Raw genomic sequence first — 17,154 nt, 5'->3', positions numbered from 1 at the left:
ACCAAATGTGTTTTTTATTTATAGACTAGAACAATACAAGCGCGCGCCATTTTAGCTTGTTCATCTTAAAGTTTAGAATAAATATTATAAATAAAAAATAGTCCCAGGAGTGTAATATAAGTTCGATAATATCCGCTTCCAACATACGATGTATTAGGCGCATACAGTTTGCAATTCCATGATACATATTTTCTGCATAGTAACGCGCAACCGTGTAACCAATGAAAATTTCGACGTTTAACATTTCTATTCAAGACCATCTTAAGCTGTCTCTCTCTCTCCTCTCTCTCTCTCTCTCTCTCTCTCTCTCCCCCTCCCTCCCTCCCTCCCTCCCTCCCTCCCTCCCTCCCTCTCTCTCTCTCTCTCTCTCTCTCTCTCTCTCTCTCTCTCTCTCTCTCTCTCTCTCTCTCTCTCTCTCTCTCCCTCTCTCTCTCTCTCTCTCTCTCTCTCTCTCCCTCTCTCTCTCTTTTTTGAAGAGGTTAAGATTATAAGATAAATTTTTGTCACTGATATTATTAGTGTACAAATATTTTATAAGGTTTAGAAAATCATTAGTTTTAGTTATCTTATTATTTCGGAGTACAAAATATTATAATTTATAAGTTTTTTTAGTATTGTTAAGAAAGAGAGACTATCATATTTAAATTTGATTATTTAATTGACTATTAAATGTATTTATTAATTATTACTATACAGATATAAACTATTCTCTAAAAGAATTCCTAAGATACAAAACTTTTTACATCCACTGTATATATGTATATAGCATGTTTCATTTTAATTTTCTGAGGCGAATAACTCGGAAAGTAAAGAAGATGAAGAAAAATGTTGAGTACAAAAGTTATAAGGTTTGGAGGAAGACATGTAATATATAATACAATAGTGACCTTGACCTTGATTTTGGGAAAGTTCGAGGACATTTGAAGGTCAACTTTAATTCTTTTAATGGAAATCCCAATCTTTTATTACACCGCCTTTTTCTACCGATTAATTTAAACAACTTTTGTCTAAAACATTTTTTTATTTGCCTAATATTTTTTGAGATATTTAAGAAGAATTTGATAACCTTTTCAATATTTATCTTACAATATCTCGCTAACTATTTGTCGGAAAAAAGTAGTACTAGACTTTTTTATTCTATTTGGTCTTAAGAATAGAATATATTGTTACAAAAGCGCTCTGACTTTTGTTAACTTACTAATTTTGGAAATTTCAAAATCATCAAATTAACAGACATTAGAGCGTTGTATTATAATATATTTTTGAAACCAAATAGAGCAAAAACGTCTTATATTACTTTTTCATCCGATAAATTAGTTAACGAAATATCGTAAGTTAAATATTGAAATAGTTAACAAATTTTTTTAAATATCACAAAAAATATTAGGCAAATAAAAAAATGTTTTAGACAAAAGTTGTTCAAATTAATTGGTAAAATAAGACGGTGTAATAAAAAATTCAGGTTTCCATTTAAAGAATCGAAGTTGACCTTCAAATATCCTCGAATTTGTTCCTAAGGTTAAGGTCAATGTCTTCATTGTATGTTTCTATCCAAACACTATAACTTTTATATTCAACACTTTTGTTCATCTTTTTCACTTTCTGAGTTATTTGTCTGGAGAAATTAAAATGAAACATCTTGTATATATATACACTACTCAATACAATTAGGGGAGCGCTTGAAAACTTGTAAAATTTGACGGTTTTTAAGAAGCCATATTTCAACTTAGGGAGGTCGTAGAACAATGTTCAAGGGCGCATTTTAACGGGTGAAGCCTCGAATTTAAAGAGGCTAAGGTTTCATTATTCGTCTCATCGAATGGTTTTTCTTGTGAGGCCCAAAATCAGATCGTGAAAAAATTGTGAAAATTTCATGATTTCATGATTTTGTAGCCATACACGAATAAAGCAGGGATGGAAATAAAAATGGCACCACACTCGCCTTGAAGTGGGAAACTTTCCCTTTAAAACGCCGCAAGGAACATTGTTCTATCACATCTTGGATCCGAGTTGTCGCATTTCAAAGTCACCCCTGCATTTTGCAAGATTTTTAGCAACACCGCCGGCATTCACGTTAACCGATGTGCACCACACCACAGGGAGGTTACTCGGTTGGATTTTGCACATCACGTGTATGGTGTATATGTAGGTTAATATCAGAATTCAATCATAGAATCATAGAATTTCAAAATGGCGGATTCAAGATGGCGACTAAAAGGCACGAATAATCGTGAACATTTCAAGATTTTCACGAATTTTCTTCCATTATTTTCATATTCATCATCAATCATTTCATATTCAATAAAAGAAAATTCGTGAAAATCTGGAAATGTTCACGATTATTCGTGCCTTTTAGTCGTCGACTTGGATCCGCCATTTTGAAATTCTTTAATATGAATTGGTTGTCAGCAAATATCCTAAAATCAGTACCCTGGATACTAAATTGATGCTAAATACTAGAATTTTGCGAAGTTATTCTAAAAATACATTATATTTTAAGTTTTTTTCGCTCAAACCGTAATTTTGAGGCAGCCATCTTGAATTCACATTTTCACCAATACATACCTTGAAAGTTCAACATTTTTGAGACAAGATGTGACACTTGTATCTGTATCAAAGTAACGTTTTTGATACGAAATCAAGCTTATAAAAAATAAAATTGTCGATTTTACACGAGTTTTTTCCAAAAATTCCGCCGTATTGGATTTTATTGTGAATCTAAACGAATTCTGATGCCGGAATCTTGTAGAACGACCCCGAAAACATAAGGAAATGCTATTCCAACCTTATATAATATTATGTTTCTCTGCATAAAATACAGTTGCAAAGTAAGGCAAAATAATAAGTTGCAAAAGTAATATTTTAGGAGTTTTGGACGTTAATGGGTTAAGTAGCACAATTTACATATACTCACATACATGAAAATGAAACATCTTAGCGAAAATAAAGTAGCGCAAGTAATCATTTTAATAGAAGAGGGTCTTTATCTCTGCTGACACACACACACATACACACACACACACACACGCGCGCGCGCGCGCGCACACACACACACACACACACACACACACGCATGCACGCACGCACACGCACACGCACACGCACACTTCATATTAACGTACATATACACCATACACGTGATGTGCAAAATCCAACCGAGTAACCTCCCTGTGGTGTGATGCACATCGGTTAACGTGAATGCTGGCGGTGTTGCTAAAAATCTTGCAAAATGCAGGGGTGACTTTGAAATGCGACAACTCGGATCCAAGGTGTGATAGAACAATGTTCCTTGCGGCGTTTTAAAGGGGAAGTTTCCCACTTCAAGGCGAGTGTGGTGCCATTTTTATTTCCATCCCTGCTTTATTCGTGTATGGCTACAAAATCATGAAATCATGAAATTTTCACAATTTTTTCACGATCTGATCTTGGGCCTCACAAGAAAAACCATTCGATGAGACGAATAATGAAACCTTAGCCTCTTTAAATTCGAGGCTTCACCCGTTAAGATGCGCCCTTGAACATTGTTCTACGACCTCCCTAAGTTGAAATATGGCTTCTTAAAAACCATCAAATTTTACAAGTTTTCAAGCGCTCCCCTAATTGTTTTGAGTAGTATATATAGGGTGATCCGAAATTGCCGCATTCGGAATACAGGATATGATACTTTATGCTAAAGCAAACAACTTTTTCCTTTAGCAAAATTGCGTCCGACAAGTAGTTTTTGCAAGAGAGCGTGTCAAAGTTAACGAATAAGCGCTGTCGTTTATGTAGCGCTCAAGATCGACGCGCGCACCTTACTCGCGTATACCTAGTCAGTGACTAGTATTCATAAGTAATGCCTTTGAGACACTCATACCGTTCTGTTGTGATCAGTTTACGACATCTTAAGACTGTATTTAAGACAATCTTAAATAATAAGAATCAACTATAAACAATACCGGGATTTCACATCTCACAAAGCATATTACTATTTACATTTGTTTTTATTTTCAGATAATATAGTGCAATCAAACAATTTTTTATTCATTTACTACGTAAGAAATAAAGGCAGTACTTATTTTATTAACTTTTCATTATTTAAGCAATACAATATGAAAAAAGGTCAAATTCTAGTATTGTTCATAGTTGATTCTTATTATTTGAGATTGTCTTAAGTACAAGATTGTCTTAAGATATCGTAAACTAATCACAACAAAGCCGTATGAGCATCTTAAAAGACATTACTTATGAATACTAGTCACTGACTAGCTATACACGAGTGAGGCGCGCGCGCCGGCTCTGGGCGTTACATAGACAAGAGCGCTTATTCATTAACTTTGACACGCTCTCCTGCAAAAACTACTTGTCGGACGCAATTTTGCTGAAGGAAAAAATTGTTTATTTTACCATAAAATATCATGTCCTGTACTCCGAATGCGAGAATTTTGGATCACCCTGTATAGGATAAATTGAGAGAAGAGAGAAATATTTTGAAAGACGGTAGTATATAGGTATTTGTAAAAAAAAGGTTTATATGAACACAGTTAGGATTTAATTTTTGCGATGGACAGTTTAAATTTTGTTGACTTACATATAATAATAATGAATTATATATGTATGTACGTTGAGAACAAATGTTCAAACATTGACACGTGAACTTCAATACACTTCGTAACTCATGTTCTAAAATGGTGTATCGTTTCTTTAAGTGTAGCTTGCCGTTTTTTTATACAAGTAGCATTTGGATGCGAAGCAGGCAAACACACACACACACACACACGCCGGCGCGTACACGCACATACACACGCAAACGCACATGTACACGCAAACGCACATGTATACGCGCACACACACGCGCACACACGCGCGCACACGCGCGCACACACACACACACACACACACACACACACACACACGCGCGCGCGCGCGTCATGTACATATACTAGTTGTCCACATTTTCTTTCCCTCGACATGCACACAAGTCAAAGAAAACAATATGTAAGACGTCAAGTAAATCGTAATACAGTCGACGAGGAAACAATTTCTCTTGAATAAATGAGTCGAGAATATGAGATTAATTTTTTTATTATACGAGGTTTTTATTCCGAAGAAATCGATTTTAAATCGACGAAGTAATAATGCTTTTGCGTACAATAATTTTCTATGTCTAGATGATCTTCAACGAAATTGTTACGTTGTTCAACAAAATTAATTTTAATAATTATTACCAATATACGCTGTTCAAAAAAAAGATATTGTGTGTTATATGTGATATGTGTGTTTGTATATTATATGTGACTTTTTTGATGACTCAGATTATGATTTTACTTATACGTTTATGGTCGCCGTTGTACAAATTAATCAGACAATATGTGACGTATGACTGCAAAAGCCTCTGAATATTGTCATCTTGCTTAAAAAGAATGGAAAAATATTGCGTCGTCAGGCGCATTTCTTTGTAAGTAATAAGCAAAATCTTACACAGAAAATAACTGCTGATTTCGCGTTTTCGACTCTTTTTCTCACGAAGAGTTGCTTTATTGCCGATTTTATTATGATTTACTGGGCAGTCTGTGTACAAATGGACTATTAGGTGTACTGCGAGAACACGTTTCCGAATGGGTTTGCAGATCCCCCTTTATCAACAGCCGGAGAGGCACTACGAGCGTCGGGCGACACCGCCCCAACCAGACCGAACCAGCAAGGTGTGCCTGCCTAGTAACCCTGAAACCAAGGCCAATTGCTCTTTCTTAATTCAAGCGTTCGTTAATTCAAAACTCAGTGTTCTACGTATAAATATATCTATATACGCTAGATTATTTATATTACCACTGTCGTTTCTTTGGTTGTTACTTGCCGGCGATTACAATTGTTCCGATTACCATTGTCGTTTACGTTCATCATATTCTCGTTTTCGTTGAGTTACCTAGAAAATATGCATAGTTTTGTCACGTAACTTTTTACAATCTTCAGGATACGAGGAGTTTCTTTACATATATAACATATCTGACACACTTAGACCCAGATTGTAAGATAGCAAAACCGATCAAGAGCTTTCACTTTTATAAAAAGGAAGTTCGTTAATATATTGATCGTTGAAGGAAAAAGTACGGGAGGAAGAAATATTATAGAAGAATAATTTTATTTTCCTTATACCAATGGAATATTATAGGTGAACCGGAGATTTACATAGTAATCCAACTTTTTCTTCGATTTACATTGTATTACTTTGCTCAATATGTCAAGTCGAGATACCGCAGAATCGAAGAGTTAAGCTACAAAGGTTCATGTTGATAAAAAAGGAGATATTTGAAACGCGCTTATTTGAATAATGACTTCTCACACATTATCCGATGAAATTTAATATGACGGTAGATTGATTTGTACGGCGAGTACAGATGAAATTTAAATTCGAATATAACATTAGAATTATCGCGCTTTATTTAGAAAAATATGCGGAATATACATCATATGTATGTTTCGAAATCTTCCGGAATATGCGAAACGGCAAATATGATTTTGTTAGAAAATAATATATCGTTATAGAGAATATATCTCCGTAGAACAAGCTCTCTTGATCAGTTCAGCTATTAGCCCCGTAGCATTAGTAATGCGACATGTGACATGGATCACAGATTAGAGGATGCGATATTAGCAGAGAGGAAATCAGTATGTATCGATCAGTGGAGAGAATGATGCTTGCCTATTTATACACATATCTCCACATACACGTACACATGTACGCACGACATACACACACACACACACACACACACACAGAGAGAGAGAGAGAGAGAGAGAGAGAGAGAGGAGAGGAGAGAGAGAGAGAGAGAGAGAGAGAGATGTACAACACATACATACATATCCATATTTACACATACATATATACATGACTAAGGAGGAAATATAACTGCGGTAACTTGATTTTATAAGTGGCATTTTCAAATTCAGATAACGGTCATCATAATTTTTTTTTAAATAGAACCACAATATTCGTCTTCATTTCTGTATAAATTACATTTAGATTTTCTCGGAAAATAGTATTTTTATTTGCAATATTATTTTTATTTGTCAAATATTTATAATTTTCTAAAATTATAGTGAATAATTTTATATCATTCAGAATTAACGACGTAGATGTATATTTATCTCTTTCTGTTATACTTTTTTAATGTAAAGTCCTTTGCCTTTTATATAGTGTTTAACAAAATTGTCAATTGTCACAAAAGAGTCAATCAATCGAAGCAAAAAAAGATTTTTGCAATTTAACTAATTTTATTAATAACATGAATTATGAACATAATTAATAAAATGAAACGACGTACTAAACAAGTTGCTACAAACAACATTATGGATGTATTGTAAAAGATTCAAGCAAGTTTTCGACATTATATAATGCGGTGCATCAATATGAATGGCAATTTATTTGGATATTTTTAGTAATGTTAAATATTCTCAAATATGAGAGCCAAATAAATTCTCGCTAAAAAGAGACTCTAAAAGGGATCAAATATTTATCACATCTATGTTGATGATCCTAGGTAGCGTTAAGCATAGATTATCCATAAGTTTGAACATTTATTTTAACAAAATTCTTTAATAAATTAAAGGAAATTATAAACAATTAGCGGAACAGGAAACATTTCTTGATGTACCTATGTAAAAATGTAAATAAATATGTATGATTTCATATAAAGAAATTATGATGACCTTTATTCGATTTTGAAAATGCTATTTAATATGAAATTACCGTTATTATATTTTGCACATTAGTATATAATAGTTTTCTGCAATTAGTATCAAACGACTGTTGTCTGAAACATTTTTTTGTAACACATATAGGAAAAATATATTAAGGTAAAGACAACAAAATAAACTATTTATAGTATATATATATATATATATATATATATATATATATATATATGAGAATTTTATGTGTGAATTACTTAAAAGACTGATTTGATACATGAAAATATAAATGGTTTATATAAATATATAGTTAATTTGATCGTAGTTCCGAGTTACAGACATTTGCGTTTTAATAATTTGAATTTGCTTATATAATACTTTTATAATAGTTGTTTAAGACGAGACTACTTTGCATTTTGACGCAAGCTTATAAACACCTCTCTCTCTCTCTCTCTTTCTCTCTCTCTCTCTCTCTCTCTCTCTCTCTCTCTCTCTCTCTCTCTCTCGTCATCATTTTTCTTACTTTTCAATATATTACTTGAATTTACCAGGTATTATTTGAATTTGCTTGAATCCCTTATAAATTTATTGGCGGAATATTTTAATTAGGAATATTGTGTAATGGATTTTAAATAATTTTCTCCAGAAATAAAAGTTAATCCATTTATATATAAAAAAAATAATAATCAATAAAGTTGTGCACGTGAAATATTGGGCACTATAAAAGGCATTTTAAAGGGATAAATTACATACATACACACTTACAAACACATACATACACACACACACACACAAATCAGTTATACTATAATATATTAACTTGACCAAATTATTTACTGCAAATCCGAGTGTGTTATTTTGAAACATATAGGTTGAAACTTTATTTACACGTTTCTTGACGTCCTGAATTACATCATTTAGCATGTTTAAAATGTGTTAAATGATGTCTAAATACATTAAATGATGTAATTTAAAACGAAGAAACGTATAAAGAAAATTTCAGCTTATACGTGTCAAAATAACATATTCGGATTTGTAGTGTTGTTGGAACACAAAACTTCATACAATTTGAAACAAAATCAGACAGAACTCCTTGTATACATGTATGTATGTATGATGTGCACAAATACATACACTATAATGGCAATACTTTCGTTAACTATTACTTGTGAAATCTATGTTTCACCGAATAGTTGATTCCTCGCTAAAGTTCTTGGAGATGGTTTTTGGTATGAGGTATATTACCTTGTTTTTGTCAGATTTTGTTGGAAAGTTTCGTTTTGCTAGGTATTATTAACGTGATTTTGGATGTCAGAATAGTAATTGTGAACTCGTGTCGAATACTAGTTCGTAATCATTCTATTGCTCGTTGCTCGCGTAATTGTAAAATGAAACGCGTAATTGCAAAATGAAACAGTCGTAATATGCGTTTATCATACATGATGGAGAAATGGTTGTCATGAATTTTTGGAATATCACTCAGTGCCATTCGGTGCTACAAATATTTTTGGATTCTCAATTATCACCGATCCTGTAAGGGATGCATCGTCGTTCTCATTGGTCTGTTGAAACATAGTTACGCATGTACGTTACCGTTTGCGAGTGAATAGCGAGTGAATCGACGTACATTCCGTAAGAAGTCACAGCAGTTTGTATAATCTAGATACGTCTGCATGTATGTAATCGTACCTATATGCACACACACGTACACGTGTGTATACGCGCACGCGCGCATGTGTGTGTGTATATGTGTGGTGTATGATGTACGATCGCAGGCCACTTCATGACAATGGTAGCGCATGAGGTTACAGTGATGATTAAGAATCGAGAATTCAGTTATATTGGGAGATACGTGATAATAAAGCAGAGAAATGTTGAATAATTGGCTAGACTATTGTACATGCACGATCGAAATCAGGATGAATATGACAATGAATCGTCCGGAAGTATTCGATATGAGTCGCTCTATAGACGAAAAAGTTGATTGGTCTAACTGTAGATCTGCTTGTGAGTGTTAGGTGTATATTAATCCTATTTGTCCACAATTTTTGGCAATGTGCCCGTGTTCAGTGTATGCTCCTAGTTATGTTCATTTCTCGATGATTTATTCCTTCTTTCCTCGTCCTTTCATCTAAGTCAAATTCCCATTGAGTAACTGAGGTCCCAATTATTTCTGTTGTTCCCTATTTGCGTTCTGTCTAATTGCTTGCTGTTTCGTGTTATTTAAATATATGTCTGATTTAGCAAGAAGGAAGTGAAATTATAATATTATTCTCTATTTTTTGATATTTAGCTTCCGTCAATACTGAAAATATATATGTATCCGTCAGTTGACTATTTATTTGTGCGATTTACGATATATCCGCGCTTTTGTTTATTTTCAGAAGGGAGTTTATACAAGATGGACCCTATTTATCATCATCGTCGTAAATAATCCAAAAAATATGTAGTATATCGAAAAGTTAAAGTATCCAGAAATAAGAACAGTTAAGATTTTCAAATAATCCACCTTGCATAACGTTGCCGATAGAAAAAGTCTCACACAATTTTTTATTCTTGATTTAAATTGTTATGGTAAATTCGTGATTCAATATAGTAAATAAACAGGAATTTTAAATTCCTCAGCTTCTACAACAGGAGCAATGGGAGTGTGCACGCGATAGCATGCAGTCATTTAATAGTTCTACTAACTAATATAAACTATATTAATCTAATATATCTGTGAACAATAATTTGTTCCCTACTTGATCCAATGGAATATATTCGAAAAATGCTTGTCTTTTCTTACGGAAAAAAAAATAAAAAATACATAAATAACATTCAATTTGCGCGTAAATTCGAACACTCAATTGAGTATAATCACTCGACTTGAATGTTACCCTCATACTTGAGTGCTGATGTAAGTGTTATGCACAACTTGAGAATTATGTCTGTGTTATTCTCAACTTGAGAGTTAATTTGAACGTTACTCTGCAGTTGAGAGTAATATTCAAATGAGTGCTCAAGTTGAGAATAATAACTCTGATATTAATTCTCAAGTTGAGGGTAACATTGTATTTGTGCCTACATCTGAAGCAGTTGTTACACTAAAGCTTAGAATGACAATAAGCTAGATGAAATTTGATGAATAAACTACAGCACTTGATAGGCTATATTCTGAAAGAAAATATTTGTTTAAAATACTCATTAATAATGAGTAATACAAAGAAAAACAATTTGTTACCAAATAACAATTAGTTAACAATTTCGTTAATAAATTGTTTACTATGCATATATACTAAAAATATACAGTAAATGTATGCTTTTAATGTATATGCATTGTATTATTTTAATTTACCTAATAACGATAATAAACAATTTTATTAATAAATAATATACAATAAACGGTAAAAATATACAGTAAATACATATATATATAGGGTGTCCCAAAAGTAACGGACTACCCTAATAACTCTTCAGTATTGAAGTTTCAAGGAAAATTATCTCAATATAAGTTGTAGGGATTTAAGTGAGCTACCTTATCATGACATTGACTTTGACCTTGCCCTCTATTTTCAAGGTCATTTGAAGGCCAACTTGCGTTTTTTAAATGGGAAATTTTATTTTTTATTACACTTTTTTTTTTACCAGTTAATTTTAACTTTTGTCTAAAACATTTCTCTAATATTTTTGAGATATTTGAGGAAAACTTGATAACTTTTCCAATATTTAACTTACGATATCTCGCTAACTATTTGTCGGAAGAAAAAGTGGTACTAGACTTTCCTGCTTTATTTAGTCTCAAGAATATATTGTTACAATAGCGCCCTGACTTTTGTTAACTTACTGAAGTTTTAATATCATCAAATTAACAAAAATCAGGGCACTATTGTAACAATATATTCTCGAGACTAAATAAAGCAAGAAAGTCTAGTACAACTTTTTCTTCCGACAAATAGTTAACGAGATATTGTAAGTTAAATATTGAAAAAGTTATCAAGTTTTCCTCCAATATCTCAAAAAATATTAGACAAATAAAAAAATATTTTAGATAAAAGTTGTTCAAATTAACTAGTAGAAAAAAACAATGTAATAAAAAATAAGGGTTCCCATTTAAAAAACGCAAGTTGGCCTTCAAATGACCTTGAAAATAGAGGTCAAGATCAAAGTCAAGGTCATCATAAGGAAGCTCACTTAAATCCCTAAAACTTTTATTCAGATCATTTTCCTTGAAACTTCAATACTGAAGAGTTGTTTGGGGTGGGACATTAAAATGGGACACCTGTATAGCACCCTGTACAGTACTTATTTAATGCAACTTATTTTATACAGCTTATCCCAATATCGGGATAGAAAGGCTGTCTCTATTAACTTTATACGGGATGTTTCACTTTGATCGCCTTAGGCTAACATCTCAATGGGATGTTATCCTAGCGAAAAGTGTTTAATATAAAGGTTGTATGGTTTAGAGGGAGACATCGGATGATGAGTTTGGCTTTATCGGAGGTGACATTGTTCAAGATCATTTCAAGGTCAACTTAATTTATCTTAAATAATAATACCTATTTATCGTTACATTTTTTTAGTTGATATAATTCAATAGTAAATTTTTTGTATCCTAATATCCTTTTGCAAAATTAATAGTTTTTAAGATATTCAGGTTCAAAGAATAAAGAATCGTAATTTTAGATTTAATCATAAAATTACCTTTATTTTTTTAAAATACTAAGGCACTACAAGCGCGCGCTACGTGCGCAGCATTTTAGCTTATTCATATTAAAGTTTAAAATAAATATTATAAGTCATAAAAATAACCCCTGTAGTGTAATATAAGTTTAATAATATCCGAGTCCAACATACGATATATTAGGCGCATACAGTTTGAAATTCCATGACATATTTTCTGCATAGTAACACATAACCGTATAATCAATGAATTTCGACGTTTAACATTTCTATTCCAGACCATCTTAAGTTCATCTTCAGATGTTATATGCATCGTTTTATTGGCTAAAAAGCATTTGAAGATGAATTCAAGGCGATCCTGAATATAGAAGCTGATTCCCCTTTCCTTCCCCTCACTCCTCCCTCTCTCCGTTCTCCCTCTCCCTCCTGATCACCCTTCACCCCCTCTCCCTCCATTACTCTATCACTTTCCCCCTCTCTCTCTCTCTCTCTCTCTCTCTCTCTCTCTCTCTCTCTCTCTCTCTCTCTCTCTCTCTCTCTCTCTCTCTCTCTTCCCCCCCTCTCTCTCTCACTCTCTCTTACTTCCTCTTTCTCTTCACCCGCTTCGATATATTCGAGATCGAGGTTTCACGCATCTTTTTTAAAAGAGATCCTCCGATACAAAAACTGTCACTCAGCTGTCATTCGCCGCGATGACAGCTGCGAGCGACACGAATGCAGCCGTGACCGATCGAGACGATCGAGACAATCGAGACGACCAATCAACATCGCGGAAAAGAGGCTTCAACGCTTCGATAAGAAATACATTCATGCTAACACGCACTTTTTGGAAAAGGAAAAAGGTCCTATCTTAACTTGATCTAAAATTACGAAATGGAATTTACTTCTTATTGTACTTTCAAATTGATTTGGTTTTTTAAAATGTTTACATTTCATTTCTCCCATACGTATTCTAGCCACCAAACGCAAAATTGCTTTATGACTGGGATGTCATCTATCTGGCTATATGTTCATCGTATCGTGCGGTTCTATTTCTGTCCGTACGTCGACAACAGTTGCTGCATCTATTGGATCGCGTTAAGTCCAAGCGATTTCTTCAAGATCATCTCGGTGCGCGCTCATTCGTCAGATTTCGGTCATTAATAACTCGATAATTATTACGAATATCGCAAAATGGTACAGGACTTTTACGTCTGTCTTAATCCGCTCTATGTCTCGAACGAATTCCTCGTATCGAGTTATGAGACACCCTGTATATAAAATATCCCAGATCATTTGAACAATCTCTCATGGGAACGTAGAGTGGATCGAAACGAACACAAAGGTCCCATATTTTATTATTTTTAAGAAAATATTGTTAAAAGATCAAAAGGAAGGCAAGCGACAGAGGAGGAGCTTTCGAGCCGCCCATAGCTCATAACTCACTTTATTTAATAATTGTCTCACAAGGAACATCCACGAAATGTGTCTCCGATTTTGATCAAACTTGGCATATTTGTAGAGTAGCCAAAAATAAAAGACCCATTTAAAAATTGTACGTTTTTTATGCCATATAATTTTTGTTTAAAAAGTTTTTTTCTATCTGCAATAATTATCGAGATAGCATAAAGGGGATGAAATTTTGAGGGGCAGTTTCACCTGTTAAACCTGAAGCATTGCTGATAAAAAAAATATGGATTTTTTATTTTTGGCTATTCTATAAATATGTCAAGTTTCGTCGAAATCAAAGACACACACTTCGCGAATGTTCCTTATCAGTCGCGCGGCCGGCGATAGGGATAGAAACAACGCGCCGCCGTTTGTCTTTAAATCGGTATTTCTACGTCTTACCGCGCCGCATCTAGGATTGTGCTATTTATATTTTTCATTATAACAAAATTTCGAATGAACGACAAGTTTCTTCCATTTCATAACTTTTATATGAAACTTTTAAAACCATGTTACAGAATGCCAGGATTTTTATCTTTAGATTGTGAAATACTCATTTTCGGATGTATGTAGATTGCTTTTTTCATCAAAAAACAGCCATATCTCGCAATTTCATTTGAAACTTTTGTGTTTCCGATTACATATTTGCAAATTTCTCATCAACATATTTCGAAATCGAAAAGTTATTCATCATATTTGATGTTTCCAGCAAATATTTTCCTTTATAGCAATGTAAATTAATATACTTGTACTCTTTTCAATCAATTCTCGCTGATTTCGTTCTAATATGTCAATTTTATATTTTTCGTAACAAAACGAGTAAATCGCTATATTCGTTTGTCAAAATTTCACATTCTATTTAATATATACTTGAATTAGGATTTCTCTGTTCTTTTTTTTTTTAATCATAAACATCGAATTTGTGTTAAAAATGGGATCAGTATTGTTAAGTTCTACTAAGATAATTATGTGTTCGAGTATTCGGTATTTCGATGGACTTTAAACACGCCCGACATCAAGATACATATATAGCATCGTAAAATAATCTCGCGGTGTCAACATACGTAAATTTATCGCACATATACAGGACACACGCAAATCAATCGCGCTTTTCTTGATGTTTTCTTGATGTCCATTTTCTATGGGTTTTTCCTTTGAATATCGAGAAGTATACGCTCAGAATGTATATTCTTTTACGATTTCTTATAAACTCTTGATATATTAGATTTATAAGTAATTAAAAATTAGATATATAAGCGAGCTTTTAAAAGAGCCCATGGTGAAATAAAATATGTAAGACAAAAGAAAAGAAAATGGAATATTATTATCTGATAACAATGAATAATCATCGTTAATCGCTGTATCAATTATAAATCTTCATTTTTACAGAAACCTCCACCTTTAAGCGCTCCCCACATAAAATCCGCCGAAGCCTCGCGAAAAGTTTGCAGGAGAATAAATAATAAATCGACTCTGAATTTACCGGAATATCTACAGTTGATAAAAGGCGCGCTTGATTTAATGCATCCTGTATATCACGCTAATCAATATAACTAGCTTAATCCGAGCTTAAGAGGAAACTGCGGCTTCACGCTTGCCGCGCAACTGCTGTTTGGATATAGCTTTTTATGATATTAACGAATGGCTTATTGATTACTAATTATCCAACTCACATATTATCCGAATGTTATTATTCTTACTGTATTACCGCGGTATCTTTGCCGACTGTACCTTCGCGTGCACACCTCCGCTCTTATCATCGAGATCGTTCGACTCACGCTCCCACTGGCGTAATCGATCGAACATCCGAAATGGCTTCAGCGCTATATAATGCTGACAGTCGTTATTCGCGAATGAAGTGGAAGTCATATCGATCACACGTCGATATCCGACGTAACTAATTACTCTATTTATATGTGTTTCTAAATGTGCCATTACATATAATATAGCAGCAGTTCAACAGAAAGGACCGACAACGGGATACCAATATTTTCCAAATCACTCCCCCCTTCTCTCTCTCTCTCTCTCTCTCTCTCTCTCTCTCTCTCTCTCTCTCTCTCTCTCTCTCTGTCTTTCTTTTTCTATTTCTTTTTCTCTCTATTTCTTATTTAAATAACTAAAAATTAACATAATAAAATACACATAAGTCGTATACACGACCTAATTCAACAGATGTTAACGTTAAACACGATCGGTGATATCACCTATTTTCGTGCAGTTGTTGGCTAATATCCACTCGAATATGAAAGTTTTTACATAATAAAATAATAATATATAATAAAAACACGATATCCGTCAGGAAATAAGACTTTCTTAGTTTTCATTATGATGTGATTATTATACCGCAAGCAAATTTCCAGCTCTCCACAAAAAATAAAAAGCCGAAGATTTATAATCGTTTAGTGATTTTCTTCTATTCTACTTCTAGTTTTATTTCTTCGTTACTGCACCACTATCTTTCTACAATTTATAATTATATACAAACACAAACACACACACATGCCCGCATGTACAAAATGTCTGACCATTATTTCTTCAGAATACATATTAGGAAATTTAGAGACGAGAATTTTTCATAAAAATATATAGATATATTTTTAAATAGAAAAAGAGGATTCAAATGCATTAGTCAATTGTAATAGTTAAGGATCATGAACATTTAAGATAACAATTGAGTGAATAAGTTATCAGTAAATAGATTTAAATTGCGTTTAAAGGAAATTGCTATATATTTATCATTACAAGTAACGAAGACTTATATGATATAAAATTAATAGCAAATGCAACAAAGATAACTAATTTTTTTGTAGATGATACTATAATTATATACAATATTTTTGTGAAGGTATTATTATTGACATGAATAATAATTCATTTATTCGCGTACTAATATATGTAATTTTACTATCATTGCTAGCATAATCTTCACATTTATATATAGCGTATGTGCACGCTGCAACACTTTACATTATATTATATCTGAGCGCGTGAACTCTAATCAATATAATAGATAAGTCGCACATTTTAACTGTGTGCTACTTAAAACCTATTATTATTGGAATATATATGTTATTATTGGAATATTTTACGCACCAGGATTTTCTTCCGTGATTATATGCACAAATAATACTCTCTTAAGGAAAAACGCGACGATATAATGGGCTATACATGTGTATGTGTGTATTCACCTATTACTAGCAATACAAACGTTTATCTCTATGTTCCTTATCGCTATTATTTTCTCTATTTCTTTCTATTCCTTTTTCCGCTTATTTGTCACATTCTTTCATATTTTTATCTCCCTCCTACGTCATACTCTCACTCGCCCCTTAATCTCCGGCCTCTTCTTGCTCCCTCTTCGCCTTTCTGCTTTTTCCTCTTCGTTTCTTT

General features: G+C 33.1%; 1 protein-coding gene across 10 annotated transcripts in view; it reads left to right on the top strand.

Annotated features, from left to right (window-relative positions):
- The window catches only part of Ih (hyperpolarization activated cyclic nucleotide gated potassium channel Ih), a 215,757-nt gene that overhangs the window by 130,159 nt on the left and 68,444 nt on the right, over positions 1–17,154 (top strand). For 5 of the 10 annotated variants that reach the window (XM_025296918.1, XM_025296917.1, XM_019843755.2 and 2 more), the window contains one exon: positions 5,610–5,684. The exons of 4 other annotated variants lie outside the window; for them this stretch is intronic. In XM_025296918.1, coding sequence (XP_025152703.1) covers positions 5,610–5,684 — 75 coding nt within the window. Of the gene's footprint in view, positions 1–5,609; positions 5,741–17,154 lie in introns of all 10 variants that reach the window. One more of the 10 variants, XM_025296922.1, reaches the window with a different exon arrangement.

This window comes from Harpegnathos saltator, unplaced genomic scaffold (assembly GCF_003227715.2).
Source record: "Harpegnathos saltator strain DR-91 unplaced genomic scaffold, Hsal_v8.6 scaffold160, whole genome shotgun sequence".
Lineage (NCBI taxonomy): Eukaryota > Metazoa > Arthropoda > Insecta > Hymenoptera > Formicidae > Harpegnathos > Harpegnathos saltator.
Note: the sequence above shows the minus strand (reverse complement) of the source record. Positions and strands in the feature narration are given on the sequence as shown.